This window comes from Amblyomma americanum, chromosome 2 (genome assembly GCF_052857255.1).
Source record: "Amblyomma americanum isolate KBUSLIRL-KWMA chromosome 2, ASM5285725v1, whole genome shotgun sequence".
Taxonomy (NCBI): domain Eukaryota; kingdom Metazoa; phylum Arthropoda; class Arachnida; order Ixodida; family Ixodidae; genus Amblyomma; species Amblyomma americanum.
This window is the reverse complement of record NC_135498.1, coordinates 179,934,257-179,952,588: the sequence shown is the minus strand read 5'-3', so window position 1 is coordinate 179,952,588 and position 18,332 is coordinate 179,934,257. Positions and strand designations below refer to the sequence as shown.

The 18,332-nt window shown below is 52.5% G+C and overlaps 1 protein-coding gene across 2 annotated transcripts in view; it reads left to right on the top strand.

Moving 5' to 3' along the window:
• Window positions 1-17,869, top strand: part of LOC144122029 (uncharacterized) — a 112,051-nt gene extending 94,182 nt beyond the window's left edge. For both annotated transcript variants that reach the window (XM_077655541.1, XM_077655542.1), the window contains 2 exons: window positions 10,553-10,913; window positions 15,600-17,869. In XM_077655541.1, the coding sequence (XP_077511667.1) occupies window positions 10,746-10,913; window positions 15,600-16,679 (1,248 nt within the window). In that variant the 5' untranslated portion in view covers window positions 10,553-10,745 and the 3' untranslated portion in view covers window positions 16,680-17,869. The remainder of the gene's footprint in view (window positions 1-10,552; window positions 10,914-15,599) is intronic.
• Window positions 17,870-18,332: the final 463 nt, after the last annotated feature.

Genomic DNA, 18,332 nt, shown 5'->3' with positions numbered 1-18,332 from the left:
GAGAAATTGTGAATTTAAAATAGAACAGCTTTAAACAGCCACTCGTTTTGAGCGTGTGACGTTGATGACGACGGCACTATTAGGCACTCAGTGATCGCTGGAAGTGGCCGCGGTGTTATCTGGCCTCAGACAGCCCCTTCTAGGAAATAAAGTATTGCCGCGAAGGTTTTAAACGCGCAGTGTGGTTGGGAAAACGGCCGCTGGCGGTGGTATACATGTAGTTATTTTCATTGCGATGGTATAAGGAGCTCGTTTAACCACTGTGTTGCCGCCGCGATGTCACACAGAAACCTAGGCAGTATGTATAGTGGCGCTTGGTAGATGGGGTGACGTGAGGCCGTGTGCGGCAACAGTGTGTGTGTGTGTGTGTGTGTGTGTGTGTGTGTGTGTGTGTGTGTGTGTGTGTGTGTGTGTGTGTGCCACGATGAAGGAGATGGGCGAATGATTCCCGGTCCACGAAGCATACGGGCCACAGGTTGCTGCAGGAGCCGACGGCCGAGGCCCTTGGACGCACCGAACGACAGGGGCTGGGGAACGGTGTCCTTACATGTGGGCAGCGTCTCGGGTCGGTCGCGTCATAGGTTCTGGTCGCGGCAACGTCGTCAGTTCGTCGTGTCTTGTGGTCCGGGCGGGCAGCGGGAGCAGCGAGGTCGGTTCGGGTCTGGCTGACTGGGGAACAGCCGGCCGGTGCGGACCTGGTACACACGGCCGATGACCACGGCGGACGCAGGGCGCCGAAGCTCCGGGACCAGGATGCCGATGATTCCCAAGCACCTCACACCAAATGTTACGTGGCGGCCAGCCGAAGAATGAGGCGCGATGAACGATGGCTGAGAGATGATTTAACGCCGCTGGCCTAGCGCGAGCGCTTCGTCCCGGACCACTGCCAGCTTCATCGTCTTCGTCACAATATGGCCTCAAACCGGATAATGACGTCAACCTAACACATCACCATACCGGAAGTTCGCGCTCAAAGGCGTCAGGTGGCGCTACGCTCTAGCATAACGCGCGTAATAGAATTAAGTGTCCCCAAATTTTGCTTTGAGTTTTCTTGATTATAAAAGCTGCGGTTTCTGTAAAAGTTGCATTTTTGTCACTAAAACGCGGTAATCAGTACTGGCAAACTTTGATTTCACCTCAGTGTCCTTTTAATTCTGAACTGCTTTGTCGACAAACCGCACGTTGGGCCTAATATGTGCTGTAAACGACACATGATAGGGTTTCGCAGTTTTCGCGCGAGGTGTTGCTAAAAAAAGTACAGAGAATGTTTACTACATTCTAATCAGTGTGTAAGCATTGATTCGAATGTAGACAACGCGATAACGGGCGATTTTGTTCGGGGTTGGTGCCCATCGGATTAGTGCCTACGCACTAATAATCCTGATGGCCATCAGCCAAGTTTATCGGCATATTTTTTGTTTGCATACCTGAAATTCTTTTTGTAATACGGAAGATTATGCACAAGGAGTAGCATAATGCAACAGCACTGGGCGACCTTTCTTCTATAGGCCTCCCGAAACTCTCCAAATGCCTCTGTCTTAATTGCGAGATACGCAAATCAACTCTACGTATGGCTCTGTCAGAGGCAGTCTGGTTTGTTTTGAAACGGAAGCACTTTCTCAGCGCGCCGCATTAATCGCGATTTGTTAAATCAAATATTTTTCTGAAAGGGCAGAGAACGGATTAACTTCTCCCGCATTAACATCTATGCACAGTCGCTATAACTCAGCTATGCACAGTCGTTATCGGTCGGCTATGCAACGTGGGGTCAGACAAGACGTTGTGATATAAGTATGTAGCCGATCGAGAGGACCTCTGCAAGTTAAGTAAAAAAAAGTGAGAGGGAGACTCTCGGAAAGCTTTTATTGTATAACTACACAAAACGAGATGTGCTGCCAACTTCGCCTTCCGTTTCCTTGTTTTCCTGGTGGCCATGGCACGCTGGGCTCCGTTTCACGCAGCCACCGTAGGAAGGCGCAGCTCCGGTGCCGTTTAAGAAGGGATTTCTCATTCTTCCATGTCGCTTGTAGATCTTTTTTTAATCGCTCGCATGCAGCCGCACGCATAAAAGCGAAGGCCAGTCACGGAATGTAAAGGATAGATGATCGCGCGGCTCCAGGTCAGAGGTGAAGGAGAAGGAAATTTTATTTTTTAATACAGGCGCAATGAGGTCCCCAAGTGCAGGGATAAAAAAAATTGTGGTATAAAGGAATCAATCGATCAAAGGCACGTTTCCGCAATGTGTCACGACTATTAGCGTTGAAAGCCTCGAAACAGTGATTCTCGAAATAGGAAGCGCTGTTCGAGCAGCGTTCCTTGCGTCTTGGCTGCCCGTACGTCGGCGCCGAGTAGCTAGCCTAGCCGGTCCGAGGTAACCGTGCCGGATAGCCTACACGCTCTGCAGACGCCCGCGTCTCGCGGCGGTTCGTGCCTGTTCTGCGTACACATCGCGAGAACGACCCGTCGTGGTCACTGCGTGCGCAGTGAAGCCAAAAAACCCGGGGACTGGTTTTCTAATTAATGCTTCCTCCGTGCGCTAATTCGACCGGCTGCCGCTGCTGCATCGTTGCGCGCACTGTAGGTCGCGCGGGCTCATTTGCATGTGAGTGTAGCGGTCGTTGTGCGTTAATGGATGAGCAGGTGTATTTGCATCGCAGTCCGGAATGAGAACACGCGAGCAGGCTTCCCCCGAAGCCCCCGTGCGCCGCGTGCGTCGGCTCGTGTCTTGCCAACGGCAGTTACGCGTAGTGTGTTCAGTGTAAACGACAGTTTCGTGCCGCTAGTCTCACGAGACAAGGACAGATGAAATGACTTCGTTAATTTAAAACCGTTCCGACGAATGGTTCTGGGGCAGTTCTGGAGCGTTTCCCGCAGAAAACAGGTCAACGGGCTTCCCTTCGTTGTCTTCTTGGTGTCATATTACTTAATGTTAATGATTATCACCTCGTGCAAGTATACCGGCCTTGTTAGTACGGTGTCCGAGTTTCTGTATCGTTATTCTTGCCACACCGCGGAGTACCGACCAGCATATAAGCAATCAAGCGTGTCTCGTGAATCTTTTGCAATCTAAGGCAACATTATGCTGTATTCTATACCTCTGCAATTGTTGCCGTGCGCTGTTTTTCTTGTCCCACCGAGGGAGAGTTTTAGAGGTGTCTTCTAGCAGCCAGCTCGTTCCGAAAAGTAAAATTTAAGATAAGAACGCCACTCGCGCGTCAGGTTAGAGGTATAGATAAGCGCGTACGGTTGATAAGCGAAGGTTTTGGTCGTGATGGCTCGCGTTCACATGGTCCGATCGTCTTAACCACCGGGTAAACGCGGCAGGTGTCAGTTGATGCAGCGACGGCACTGACGCAGGCTACCTCGGAAGTTGTCCCTCTTACGCCTTCCACTCTAGAATCGAGAATGTACGTCACACGATCGCCCGAAGCAACCTGACCCTTTGGGCAATGTTTCCAAGCTCTGTGTCTAGAAAGCCGAGATACATTCGGAAAAAATAAATTCCGGTATAAATTAGGTTCCTGTTTCCAATTTTCTTGCTAGCTAATGACTGCCCAGTCTTTCTTTTTTCTTCGCTCAAGTCGTTTGAGGCCCTTGCTCAACCTCCAACTTGTTGTCGTCTTCGATTTTATTTCTGCTTCGAGCTAACGGCCTCCCCTCAACGAGGCCGCACACCAGAGGCTGCGGTCTCCACGTTTGCATGCGTGCGTCCCCGATCGCTTATATTTGTCGGCCACCAAGACACCGCAGATGCGCGACCCTGTTTTTTCTGCTGATTTATATCTTTCTTCATCCCCCCTTCCCCGTCTGCTCGCGTGCGAAGCGCCGCAGGATCGCCAATCGATTTCAGTGCACTGCCGCGCAGGAGACAGGTAGGCGAGCAGGCTTATAAGCGCGCTGGCTGTGGTGATGGTAAGGAGTAGCTCGCGATAAGATGTCGCGAACTGAACAGGAAAAGTAAAAACGAATTTGCTGATCATGCAGCGACACCAAACCTACACGTAGCCAAACGAGCAGACGGGCATCAGCGGTGGTGTCTCCTGGGTAGTATAAGAACGTGGAGGAAAATCTTCCCGCGTGAAACGGAGTCCAAACAAGCCGAGAAGGACGGGTATAAGAAGTAGGGAGAGATAATTAGGTAGCATTACATGTGTACAGATTGTGATCTGCATCTTCCTTGATCGCCGTACAAATGGGACAGTGAGCTGTGTCACACTATCCGAAGTTCCGAAGCTTTCATGGGCTGCATGAACAGAGTGTAACACCGTTTCCAAGCGCGCAAAATAAGGTGCATTTGCGAAGAGTGTCACTTGCTAAAAGTGCACTCTAAAACACAGCTAAGCTGCGCATCAAAAGTGCACTCGCCGAGGTGCGTAGGTCGAAGTGCGCTCACAGAACTCACTTTGAGGACCGAGTATACGTAGCCTCGACGGCAGTGATTTGGGCATGAAATGTAATGTATAACAAAGTGCGCATACAGGTTGATTTTACCTCTTACATATGTATTTTTATTTGTGCAATGGTTTTATAATAGCGACGAGCAAAACAACACACCACTAAAACGCACTGTAGTTCGCCATGTTGTTTTTTGTCTGGATTCTGGGTGTGTTAGGAACTTGCCTTCACTTGCTACACTATTACCAAAGAACAAATTTAATGCTGTCGTGGCCTAATATTAAGTGATGTTCATTTTTATGCGCTCTACTGCTCTAAATGAGCCTAATTCTGAAGGTTATGCTTACAGATAGGCATTTCGAAAAATTTGTTTTTAGCCAGCCGCCGTTTCCGCATCTACCAGCGCACTCTGCTTTTCCGTTTAGCATCGCGTAGCGTAATGTCCACTCCCCGTAAGTGCGCTTTATTTTGCGCGCTTGAGAGGCGTATTAGTTTGAGCTTTGCGGAGGATGTGGGCTGTTACGTTTGGAGACGCCAACATGCCAAGAATATTCAAGCCACTGAGACGCATCAATCGACAGAGGCTTCAAAGGGCCGTCGACGTGGTTGCAGCGCCACGAGTGCAGGTGGTGGCGTCTACAAGGGTCCTTCCCCCCCTGCTGTTTACGGGGTGAAACGGCCCTCCGCTGTCTGAGAATGGCTTTGGTGAACCTGTCTTTTGTTCTCAACGCCGGACCCACCCGGGACACCTTTCTCCCGGAGGGGACGGCGGAGGAGCCGGCGAGCGGCGGGATTGCAAATGAGCCGTTTCAAATGCGGCCGCGTTTGACTAAGCCAACGACGCCGGAATCCTCGTGCTTCGAAAACAACCTCGTCTTAGACTAAGCGCTTTTCCCTATACGTGGATCCTTCTGCAAACTGCAGTGGCAACCTTTAGTTTCCACGCTACCGCTGTGGAGTGCAGGTGACTGACCTTCGACGCTGCTTGGGACCCGCTTGGGGCTATTCATCACTGCTGCCTGGACAGCGCGGACCATAACTTGCCAGAAGTGGTGAGAGTGCGTTGTTGGGGGCGTCCTGGAAGGCGGACCCTAAATACTGGACACGTGATGTACATCACAGTGATTCGACGCATTTTTAGTGAACTAAATTCCCCAACTAAGGACCTGGGGACAGGGGACCCTATTTAAGCAGCGATCTGGCGTGTGATCAGCCAGCTCCCGATTCACTCTTTCGAACTATGTAAAAATGTAAATAAGCCCTTTCAGTCTCTTCTCCACCTCGAAGACCCTCTCATCTCTTCGTCACCCCACAACAGCAGTCTCCCGATCCGGAACCCGGGGACACCGACCTCGGCGAGAGACGGCACAGGCGAACCAGGGGCCTGCATCTAACAACTGGTGGCAGCGGTGGGATCGAAGCGCAATTCCCCAACACCGGTTCCCTGCTACGAGATAGAAGCCCCACACCTAACAGGGTACTGGTTGAGTGTCGGGAGGCGAGTCGTCTGGCTACGGGAGGCGCCCGAAGGACACAGGACGCCAGAACCGCACCGCCGGGTCGGGACGAGGGACCGAGGCGCCCACATCGCACATCACGCGCGTATAGAGTTTTACATTTCGTTCCCACTGAAATACGGTCGCCGCGGCCGGGCTTGGGTCCCGCGCGGCCCCGTGCTCTGGAGCCGAACGCTTCAGCCGCGTGGCCTCCGCGGCAGATTGCGGGGCTGCTGGCTTCAGAGAAAGGAAGAGCGGCGGAGTGCGACCACGCGCGACAGACTTGCCACAAAGGTATACAGATGTGCCGTGCGCCTGGGCTGCACAGAATTAACGCGGACCATGCCTGCACTCTGTACTGGGTTCTTGGAGGGAGACCAAAGGTCATTTCGCGTCTAGCAGCAAGAGCTCAAAATCTTCGTTCACTACGTTTCGCGTAAGTTTCCACTTGTACTTAATGCGCGATGTGTCGTCGCTATGGAAAGCTGTTACACGAGTGTTTGGCTGTACTCGAGTAGGTCACGTTATATTACCTAATGCACAGCATGTATAGGGGAACACTTCGAAAATGTTGTGCTATGCATCTGACGCCACGCTACAAAACGGTCACGTCAGCTCCTACGGCGCCGCTAGGGCCTTTCTCTGTTTATGCGCTTTACAAAAAGATCACGCAGCGGAAAACCCCGTTACTCTCCTGTACAGCCTATTCTGCAGCCGTCAGCAGCTTGTCGCGTTTACCTTGGGCCTATTTTGTTGTTCCGCTTCCGTTATATATAAAAATGGGCAGACTTTGTAGGACACGAGATCCTGGTTGTGCGCGGTGTCATGCATCAGGGAACCGGTACATTGACTGAATGATAGGAAAAAAACGAAATTGGGGGAAGGCTTAGCTTTGCCTTTAACAGTAGAATGCGGTAGCGTTGTCGGGTTCCGTTCGCATCGCCTGCTCACTGACCTAGTTCCTGATCAACATACTCAGAATTATTCATGCACGCATAAGTGCATGTCTCTTAGGCAATTCACCAAGCCTAAGAACACAACGCACTCTCTGCGTCCGTTTTTGCTTCAGCTTAATCCAACGAGTCTTCGCGGTCTATGGGTAGCGTGTCTGTCTCGCCATCCGAAGGTCCGAAGAGATAAAGGAGGGAGTGAAAGAAGAAAGGTGCCGTAGTGGAGGGCTCCGGAATAATTTCGACCACCTGGGGATCTTTAACGTGCACTGACATCGCACAGCACACGGGCGCCTTGGCGCTTCGCCTCCATCGAAACAGAGCCGCCGCGGTCGGGTTCGAACCCGGGAACTCCGGATCAGTAGTCGAGCGCCCTAACCACTGAGCCACCGCGGCGGGTTCGTAAAAAAAGAACCAAAGCAACATTTATTGACGATCGGGGCGCGCTATTTACGGGAGCAAATAATAACCAGCATTTCCATCTCATTTGCGTCTTCGTATACACAGTGTCGGCAAGCGTTCCTTGCAACCTGTTTCCTTCGTGGGGCTCGCTTTCGTGTTACGCAGTCGGAATGCCAAGATGCGAGGTTAAGAAAAAAAAAACTGGAAGTGAAACTCGAAGGAGCAGAGTTATGGCAGTAAACAAGGAAAGCGAGAATTGCTCGAGGCAGGTATACTCTAACGCGAGAGAACTATGCGGGGGGCTGGGAAAAAGCCGGTATGGGAAGCCGATATTTCGGTACCAAGGGACGACGGAGAGCGCAGCGCGTGAGGAAGGAGAGAGAATAGGCGTTTGCGCAGCCTCCTCTAGACGCACTGCGTGTACTCGCTCGCGGAACATTTCGTCGTGAATTGTTGCCGCATTGTTGTGTGTGCATTGCCGAATTGTTGTGTGTGTGTGTGTGTGCGTGCGTGCGTGCGTGCGTGTGCGCGCGCGCGCGTAGACGTTCGTCGTAGGAAAAGAACGAACATCGCGTACGCGCTTATTGGAAGTTTCTCGCTCAGTACAGCCGTCCTCGCGCGCGTCGTTCATTTATTAGACTCCTACGGGGCTGCCCCTAACACGTATAAAAACTGCTCACTCAAGTAAAAACGAATGAAAACGAGAACCACCTCTACAAAAAGAAAGGCGAGAAGAAAAAAGAATGTTCGCCGCCGGCCGACGAGCTGGCATTCCTCCGTGTAGCCATCTCCGGTGAGCGCCGATTCCTTTAATGCGATGCGAGAAAAATCTCACAATCGTCGAAGGGGAAATACAGAAAATGCATAATGCATCGGGCGAGAGGGACGTGGACACATCGCGATTCTCCTGGCGGCCGCACCGTGCGAGCTCCGTAATGTATATACACCATTCTCTTGCGTGTGGAAAAATGTCTGAGCCGTCGTACTGCTTGCCGCATACGCGCTGAATCGCTATACCTGCGGCCGACATAGGCGGTTTCTGTTTTCCTATAGCTCGAAAGATTCTCACACACACGGATCGAGGCGACCTCGCCCCGGTTTTTTTTCCCCTTGGGTTGGAAGAGATCCTCTTTCATACGCGCTACGTGATCTGCATGCACGCTATCCACGCGTAACTATGTGCGCGCTACTGAAAACGCGCGACATGTGCACTGCCTAAGCACGCTGGGACGGGATCGCGAGAGACTCGAGGGGCAATTCGAAAACCGCAGCGGACATGACTGCGAATCGCCTCCGTATAAGCTGCCGATGCGGCTGACAGGCGCCGCACGTAACTGCACTATACTTATGCAGAGACGGTGGTACAGGTGCCTGTAGAAGTTTTCAGGACGCGAAAGCTACGTAGGACCTCAATCTGGTTGTCACCTGGAAGCCCGGCCTGACGTTCAGTGGTGCGTACTGCGATGGTCGCTCAGGAAAGTGCAGAGCCTTATTCACTTCACTTGTGGCTGCACGCTTATATTACAAAAAAAAATATTTTTTTTTTCTTACTTTTCCTGTTCGAGAAAATTTTTTGGGGCATCTCTGCGTGTAGTAGCTAGCCGCGGGACCATATAGGGAAAGCTTGGAAGTGCTTCATTCTGTTTAGTGAATGGGCCAGTTGCAGGGGAAAGCATCGCAGTAATAGCTACATTTCTGATCACCGAAGAAAACAACAGCCACTAGAAACTGAAAAAAAGCCCCTCTCCCGATAGTTAGTCTCATTCTGTCGCTCGTGATTCTCTGCCTAATCATTTTCTATTGGTGCGGCGGAGTATCTCAAAGCATTCTTTTCAAGCACGTTGGATTCCTTGTTCCCAACCATCAGCGTCCTATATGTGTTGTGAAAATAAACGTGAACTGAATATAACTCACTTACGGCTAAAAACTAGTGCCGCTCTTATAGCCTCGATACTTTCCTTATAGTTTGGGTGGAGGCTTCCTCCTGAGCAATAGAGTTAAACGCGTCTCCGCGCATGCGCGCATAGCATCCGGCACGGCATCCTCGGAGCGCACTTTCTTCCTGTCCGGCTGAATGCGCGCCGAATCTGTTTGCCGCGAATGGTCGAGCTAACGCAGATCCGAATCCCCGCATCGCTGCCAAACCACAGGTTACCGAGGACTGGCTGTCCGATGCAGAGCGCGTGCTGTTCCACCGACGGCCGCGCGGGCGCATATATACGTTCTGCGAAGACGTCGGAGGCAGCGAGGCCGCGGACGGGTTCGTGCGCGTGTGCATTCAAGCAGATCGGCGGCGCGCTCACGCCCAGTCGGTGCTCGACTTAGCGCGCCGTCCGGGAGAGAACCCGTCCGAGGAGAGGCGGCCAGCGTAACGAAGCGGACCTTCGGCGGAAGGGCTGCTTTTCCTGCTGCTGGAAGACGGCAACAAAAGGAAAGGGCCCCAAGGAAGAAGAAGAAACGCGGCGGCCTTCGCTGCGATAACGGCGAGCCGGATTCCTTCAGGTGCGGCCGGCTGGCTGGACTGCCGCTCGGGTTTCTGGAACGATACGTCTGGCGGACGCCTTGCCACGCAGAGCTGGACGAGATGCCGCCAAGGGCTGCCGCTGATAGCGCTCCCGTTGTGGGGAATCTTCCAACGCGGCTTGGAAAGCGCGAAGAAAAGATAGAAAGAAGAAATGCTGGAAACAAAGAACCTCGCAGTGCCCCTCAGATGCTGGACAGAAAGGAACTGAAGGCAGTGTATAAGCATCGGAAGGCGGCAACAAAGCGCTATGCGGACGTTGCCCGCAGACGGAACTGCAGCGACGTCAATGCAGCGTCGTCGTTCTGGGTCGCGTTGTTTTTCGTCCAGACGCGATCACCACGGCGTTTTACCGAAGGGTGCGAAGTCTGACCCACATTTTTCTCAAAGCGCGCACGTTGTGTCCGGCATCGTATGATTATTCCTAGCGAAACCGGCTATGTATCACTTTCCGCGCACTTTATACGAGACTTACCGCCTCAGCCGAGTGGATCCTGCATCGGCTGTCAGTCTTCGACGTCGAGTGACGTCGGCGTTTTCTCTTCAAGGGAGTGACGGCTCTAGAGAACGCGACCCGCGAATCGACCCGCTGGCCTGTCGACCTTTCGCGCCTTCCATATGCACGCGCTCCACATGGGCGTCTGTAATGCCCGCGTACCCGCGCGGAGCGCAGTGCACGGCGGCTGGCAGGGTTCTCTCGAGAACGTTTAGCGAAACCTTTGTGATCGGCGCCTCCGGCATTTGACGACGCGCCGGCCTACAATCGGTTCTCTCTCTTCTGATTGCAGGTTGAGCCGCGGCGAGACTGAGTCGCGCCTCCGGGTCTTCGACCTGAGCGAGCCGTCCAGGAAAACCGCGTGGGCCACCACCGCCAGTGGCCTGTTCCGTCGCGACGCAAGCCCACCGGCGATGCGGTCTTGAGTGGCTCGCACTGCCGCCGGACGCGTTTCCCAGCGAAGACTGCAGCAGCGCAGTGCCGCCATGGCGTTCCGGAAGGGGGCCAGGGACATGAAGAAGCAGTCGTACTACGTCTGGTTCCTGGGTGCCAAGGAGTCCCGCGGCCTCCGGGGTCTCGAGTACATCAACCCGGTGCTCCGGTTCCTCCTGGAGCGGGAGCGGGAGACCGAGCCGCCCAAGGTCACGCTCCAGGTGAGTCCGATGGACCGTCTGCTCCTATAATCGTGGCGGCATACCTCTGCAGTGAGGGCGTTGGGCGGCTGAAGCTATATGGTCGGGGAGTCCAATCCCGGCCGCATTAGTATGGAGCGGAAGCACAAACACTCGCTTGTGCTGCGCGATGTGAGTGCACGTTAATGGGTTCCGGGAGGTCGAAATTAGACCGGTGCCCTCCAGTAAGTACCACATCGCTCATAACAGGAGTGCGGTTTCGGGACGTCAAACCCTTCGCACCATCACTATCACCATCACTATCAGAAATTCGGGACGCTAGTGATGCACGAGTCGCGTGAGAATTAAATATAACAAGGATCTGCGTTCCAACTTGTCTGGCCTCCACGTTATCGACAGCTTATGATGGGAGGGGACGAGAGGAGAGGCGTACTGCAAAGTTGGGGCACTAAATTTGGCGCTGAAGCATTCGCGCATTAGTTCAGTCTAGAAGGGCGTGCTGCCGGCCCAGTTGGTGTTGCATGTTGTAAAGAAATTAGCGCAAAAACAGAAGCGAAGGACAAGGGAGCAGAAACATGTGACTATTAACAAGCGCTTTACATTAATTCAGTCCACCGGCTAAATTTCGCTAGCTCCCTCGGTATAGCAGCTTTTTCTTCTGAAGTGTTGCGTTTTATTCTGGCGCCGCCTTGACTGTCATGAGGAAAGCGTCGATACCGGGTAAATACAGAGTACAGTGGCGGACCCAAGCGCGCTGCCGCGCGCAACAGTCACTTAATCTGTTCTGCTCAACGGATTGTCTCGGGCCCAAGGTGCGTGTTCTGCGCGATGTGAGGAAATGCATGACATGACAGTTTCTCGTGGCATCCGGCATGTTGAAGGTGAGCTCTGCGGGTGACTGCAGAAGAGCGACTATGAGCCGGGATTAGACGGTGTAGCGCGGAAAGGCGAATTGTGGATCGCTTTTTTCTGTAGAACTCGCAAACTGGCCACGGTCTGCAGGCTGCGGCTGACGTTCAGGCTTGACGGAGTAAGGTATAGATCGTCGACTCGACTAGGCGGCAGTGCATTCGACAAACGCCGATAATGCTGTAACTGAATCACGCACTCAGCGCTTTTCTGTGCTCTACCCCTCTGCATCTTTTCTCACATCGACGCGCCGTTGTGGACACTTATTTCTTCTCATTGCCTTCTCGCCAACATGGCTAGGTCGTGCGCCACCTAGAAACAATAAAAGAGAGAACGCTGCCTGGAACCACGGATATTCGGTTGGTGAGGCAACAGTGGTCTACACCACTGTCACTGATTAAATAGTGACGCCATTAGTGAGATTCGCCACAAAGCTGCACCCCGATAATGCATTAGTGCCATTCTCTTATCAGCAGAGTAAACTCTCCCATTTTACTCTGTTTTTGAGATCCTACCGACTCGTGTTTAGCGTGCGCGATTACCGTTGAATTTTGGCAGCGTAAGTGTTGTGTACTGGTGAAATTCGACCACCGCATAGCAGCAAGGCATGTGCCTGAAAAAAGCAGGCGAAAATCAGTCGTACAGTTAGTCATAGGATTTTATTTGTCATGCAGTGTGCGGAATCAGAAACCCGCACGTGAGGAACCAGTTCCTAACGACGTCGTCTTTTGTTTTACATTCGCACAGACATAAAACGAAAGAATGGTGCCATAGCATTGGCGCCAGCTCTACTCTCTCTCTCTCTTTCTCTCTATCAGAGGCGAACGAAACCGCGCCACTGGCAGCGTATGAACGGTAAAAGTCCCGCAATGCAGTACTTCAGCAGCTGTACAATGCACAGCGCACAATAGACATACGGCAAGTAGCAGTACAGAATACGCCTAGATAAGTACCAAGCAAAGACTTCAATTTCTTAACACTTGAGAAATATGCTTAGTCGCTGAAAGAAATTACTGTACAGTGAAGGATTTTTTACTTTCCAGAGCAATGCTCTGAGCTGTGAAGAGCTCCGGAGGAATTTCGACAATCAGGGGTTTTTCAGCGTGCGTCTGAACTTCTGCGGACTCTCATTTTCGCAATTCACATCCGTAGAAATGCGGCCATCGCGGTTGGGAATCGGGCCTGACCTCGGGCCTAATTGGTAGCACACGGCGTAACCATATGAGCGGTAGCGGTGGCTGGAAGAAAACTGTAAAAAAAAAATGCGCGTCATTATGTGCAGGTAGTCCAGAGTGCTGCACGAGGAAAAGTTGACTGGTGCACCTTCTCGATTGATCAATGTGGAAACTTGCTGCTCCGCCTTTCAAAATGAGAATCCCCAACAAGATTGCGCTGCTTTTGGTGCACGGTTCCCTTATTAACTCCGAGGATTCGTAATTACCTCGTGACGACAAGCCTCACGCACATGCCTCCTGGAGGCAATCAACTTGGGTTGCAATTATTTATCCTATTATCATTTGTGCTCGTTTTATTTCATGTTCGGACGCTAACAAACATGACGAAGCTAACACCGGCAATATGCAACTCCGGGACGAGTTTGCTCTGGCACCGTTCAGAGGGTCATCATTCATTTTCCCTCATTTTTCCTGCCTCTGTTTCCTATATTAAGCACGGACGAACTTCCTTATTATAGCGTTAACTCTCTTTACCACGTCTGTGCCGCTAATCGCCAATTTTAGATTGTTTAACGGCTTCTCGCAAGTCAGCTTGGACGCATTGATGCCTGTCACATATACAGATATGCTCACATACGCGTACAAATAAAAAAAAATACCGAGGAGGCGTGCTTCCATCAGAGTCGGTCGGACGCCAGTTCCGTGATCAGTCAGGCGTGAACTCCTCGCCCCATGCCGGCCGGTTCGCAGCAGACGAACTGCGCCGCCTAATCCGGCTGGCAGCACGGGAAGACGGCGCCGTTTTAAGTGCGAGGTGGCTAATGCACACGGAGGTCTTTTTATGGCGTCGCCGGACATGCTTTGCTTTAGGCGAGCCAGAGATAGTCGAAAGCTTTTACAAAGCGGGAATTCTGAATACAAAGAGCGCGCCGAGTTGCTTAGTTCGATCGTAAACGCGCCTGTGTTGGGAAACGGCATTGCCACTGGGCATTTCAGTGGACAGACGTGCACATGAAAGGTCACTTGTGGAGTGCCACCTCAGACCCCTGGGTGGGAAATGTTCCTCGAGTTAAACTTTCGCTTTGTCAGAACAGCTTGAAAGACTGCGTATCGCCAAGTTCCACTCCTGCCAAACAGTCGCTCGAGGTCGTGAATGCTGGTGGACACCTGCACAGTGTCTTCGGTCTACTGAAGTAGGAAGGAGTTTTCACTGGATCCTATGTAAGATAGTCTTGTGTGTGGATTCCTGTTGCGTTCTGTTAACGCCCCACCCTTTTCGGGCATCTTTACAGCGGCATTTTTACAATGGCTTCTGTACAAGGTTATATGTCTCCGTACACTGGCAAATGTGCCAGCGAGGTGGCCGCACTTTCTTCATAGCGATGCCCCTAGTTTTTCTGTGTACTTCGTCGGCTCTGGAGGCCTAGGTAATTCAGAGCATGATTCTCACCTGTGCCTCTTTCTGAGTGGCTGCATCGGCCACAGAAAAGTAAACTAATGATGTGTTTCGTCCTGCATTTGCAGGAGCCGCTTTTGCAGGAGCGCACATACGAATCCTCCACAAAACGTATGTCTAAGAGTGCACTGACCATCGGCACTTATATCTCACGTGAAAGAAAGTTTGAGCGGATTATTAGAGTCTTAACAGGCACAAAGTCTTACGAAGCATAAAGTGCGTGCAAAGCTGTAGTTACATCAGGCGTATCTACATTAGGCCTGATTTACTTAATTTGGGCTTATTTACATCTCCGCCTTCACAGCTGAACGTCAATAACAAGCACTCAACAAGTATTTCGTAGTGAAGTATATTTAACAAATATTTTGTTGAGGTTTGTTGAGTAGATGTTTGGTTTGGTTTATGGGGGTTAAAAGTCCCAAAGCGACTCAGGCTATGAGAGACGCCGTAGTGAAGGTCTCCTGAAATTTCGACCACCTCGGGTTCTTTCACGTGCACTGACATCGCACAGTAGTACACCGGAATCTAGAATTTCGCCTTCATCGAAATTCGACCGCCGCGGCCGGGATCGAACCCGCGTCTTTCGGGCCGGCAGCCGAGCACCATAACCACTCAGCCACTGCGGCGGCTGTATTGAGTAGATGTAAGAATTGCTGAATTTACATTGAAAAACTGTTGAGTCAACAAAGCATTAACAAACCATAAAAAGAAACTGAACGCTCAATTTTGTAAAGAAATTGCACCACTTGTGGGCCATGTTTTCTGAGACAAAAAGACTCTCAACGCAATATGCTTCTTATTATTATACTTTAATAATTGTACGGAAAGGCTAAAACTAGTGACCATGTTGACGATTCACATATTGTCGGTTTTTATCTTTTGCAATTCAAGACTTTATTTGCCACGTCAGTGCCAGCATTCTGGTTAAGTTCTCTGCGACGACGAATTTTATTTTTCATGGGTTAAAAAAATCGATAACTGCGTAAAATGGCCATGAGACATGACCTGGCGCGTGTTGCATTTCATTCTCTCCTGTGTGCTGGTCCTCCTGCGCACTTAACTCATCGTACCACTCGATGATTACCCACTATCTACGCATGCACTCGCGTTATCTTGGACCAGCTAGTGATGCTCATAGGCCGATGTTCTTTCCTCGCATGTCCGCAGGTTAGCGGTAAGGGCATCAAGATGGTGCAGAACATCGCCCGCGGAGTCCGGGGAAAGATGGAGCAGGTGAAGCACCTCATCCCGCAGCACGCCGTCACGTGCGTGCACCAGGACGGCGACCTTGTCTGCTGCATCCTGCTGCTCTATAACCCGGTCACCAGGTGCCCCGTGCACGTGCACGTCTACCGCTGCGACTCGCCCGAGACGGCCACCATGCTTCGCACGCAGCTGCAGCAGCTGGTGGAACGACCCGACAACCAGACCAAGTTCCGCGAGATCGAGCACCGGCTGGCCGCCAAGGGACTCCTGCGCGAGCACTCCTTCCACCACCACCACCATCACCACCACCCGGGTCCCCCGCGGATGCCGTCGGACGGTAGGACCGAGGATGGTTCCGACGACCGCAGCGACGTCTCTGACGAGGACGAAGAAGGCTCGGCGACCGTTCCTCCCCGGAGGCCTCCCGCCGCCGTTCCTCCGGTCCACAGCCCGGTCTCCGCGGCTTCCGGGGCGTCCAACGACCGGATGGCCAGCTTGTACGCCTCTTTGGCGGCTGAGCTGCGCGAGAAGCTTAGCAACCCGGAACGCGGCCCTCTTCTGCTTCCCCCCAAGGACTACGGCACCGTGTGCAAGAGGTCCTCAACGCGGCCTGAAGGTGGCTCCAAGTCAAGCAGCGGCATCGGCTCCGATGAGCTGCTGCCCCGCGAGCTAGACTCGTCGTCGGACGAGGAGTGGTCTCATCAGCGAGAGCAGCGCAGGAACCGGCGGCCGGTCTCCTTCCCAGCGGCCGCGGCGGTCTTCGGCCAGCATCATCAGCAGCAGCGTCAGCCGCAGCGCCACGCTCAGACGCCGCAGCCCTACCGCAACGGACAAGTGCCACCGCAGAGGCCCTTCTCCCAGCAGCAGCAACAGCACCCGCAGTACCTGCGACAGTCGGCGACGCCAAGGCAACTTGTGGTGCCCGAGTCGAGGGCACTCCTGCCACAGCAGCAGGAGCCATTGAGGCACAACCAGAAAAAGAACAGGGACTATAGGCACAGCTTCGTGGAGCCCACGACGCGAAGGGCCTTGCCACTGTGAGGCGAACCTTCGCCACCGACCAGCGCGCCATTCGGGACGCGTGGAAGCCAGTCTACAGATGCCAACGCTCAAGAGACGACGTCACGCGACGAGGCCACCTCGCCATCGTAGCACTGTCCTAAACGCCGCTCTCAGCCGTACAGCGTCACACTTGTACGAGTCGTGCAGAGCGCGCCGCGCCGGACGGTTCGCTCCGGATATGCACAGAGTGCATTAACTAGACCTTCAGGCCCGGTCGGAGCTTCTTAATGTAAAACGACCTTAGGGGTATCGCAGTCGGTTTGTAACGTGGCTAGATGAACCGTTTAGGGCTGCAGCTAGCATTTTCTCGCGTGCTGCGCGAGCAGCTCTCGCCTGCGTCAGGTCTCAGCTTCAGTATGTACACACCGGCCATATTTGACATTCCTGATATAGCGCAATCATTGCTCCTGAAAATATTTTTGCGACTCTGTCGAGAGCATCGCACGGGCGCCTACTAACGGGGCAAAGCGCGATACACGAACGAGATGCGTTACTTGGAAGTCCAGCGCTGTTGTTACCTTTTGCTTTCAGTCGCGCCATTGCGGGTATACTTCGCAATTGCACTGGCCAAAGCTCTGTTCCGAACGGTACATAACCGCGGCCGACGTCTTCAAAAGTGCGCGTAGATATTTTCTAGTAGCACGCAAGATCTCGCAAAAGGGAGTGAGTTACGCCAAGGACGCTTTACTTTAGCTTAGCGAAGAATGCCTCTTGACAGGCGTACATGTCACTGGCCGCGTAAACGACGAATTTCTAGCACTCGGCCCCTCTATTTGCACACACGCGGTGCCCGCTCGACAACTGACATTTATGGTTCAGAGAGCACGGTGAACTCGATGGCGCCTCGAGTCAAGCAGGGCTGCCCTCCTACGAATACACAACTAATTAACATCGCGACGACAACAACGAACGAGATCGAGTCCTAACAGTCGGCGAGTGTTCGATGCCAGGCGCACCGACGTCTTGAGTGCTGCCACTGCCGCCAGCTAACGACCACCGGAAGCAACTACCAGCATGCTCGGACCACGTCTCCTGGAGCCCCGCTCGCGAAAATGACGTTTTTACTTTCTTAACTAAACGAAAGCCGCGTTCCGCAGCGGCCGCGCACGTGGACTTATTTTTCAACTTGTTCGAAAGATGCTAGTAATAAAACAAAGGTGATATACTCTCCGTGTCTTCGAATGTGTAATGCCCGTCACCCTGACAACGCACTGCACTGGAACGAAAGGTGCCCAACCTCTCTGGTTCAGAGCCGGTGGCTGGTCAACTTATTTCGCAGTGAAACATTGTGTAAGCAACAAACACGGGCAAGACAGGGACAGGGCTAGAGCTTGTCCATGTTTATACTTGGGAAGTGTTTTTGTGAAAATATAGCCAACTTGCTCACCACCATGTCATTTTGTCAGCTTTCCAATGCTGCTTTACGCGAAGGCAAATCAAAAAGACTCTCTCGAGAGTTTTTTGTTGGCAGCTATACCACGGCCAGGAAATTATGCTACCGGGGGAATTTCTGACCGTTCACCCCTAATGAGCTCACTGTCTTACCATGCAGCTATGACGCCCAGAACATACTTTGCGGTAGTTCTGTAGTTCAATTCAGTCACGGTTGCCAGTAGCAGTCTAGAGATGACA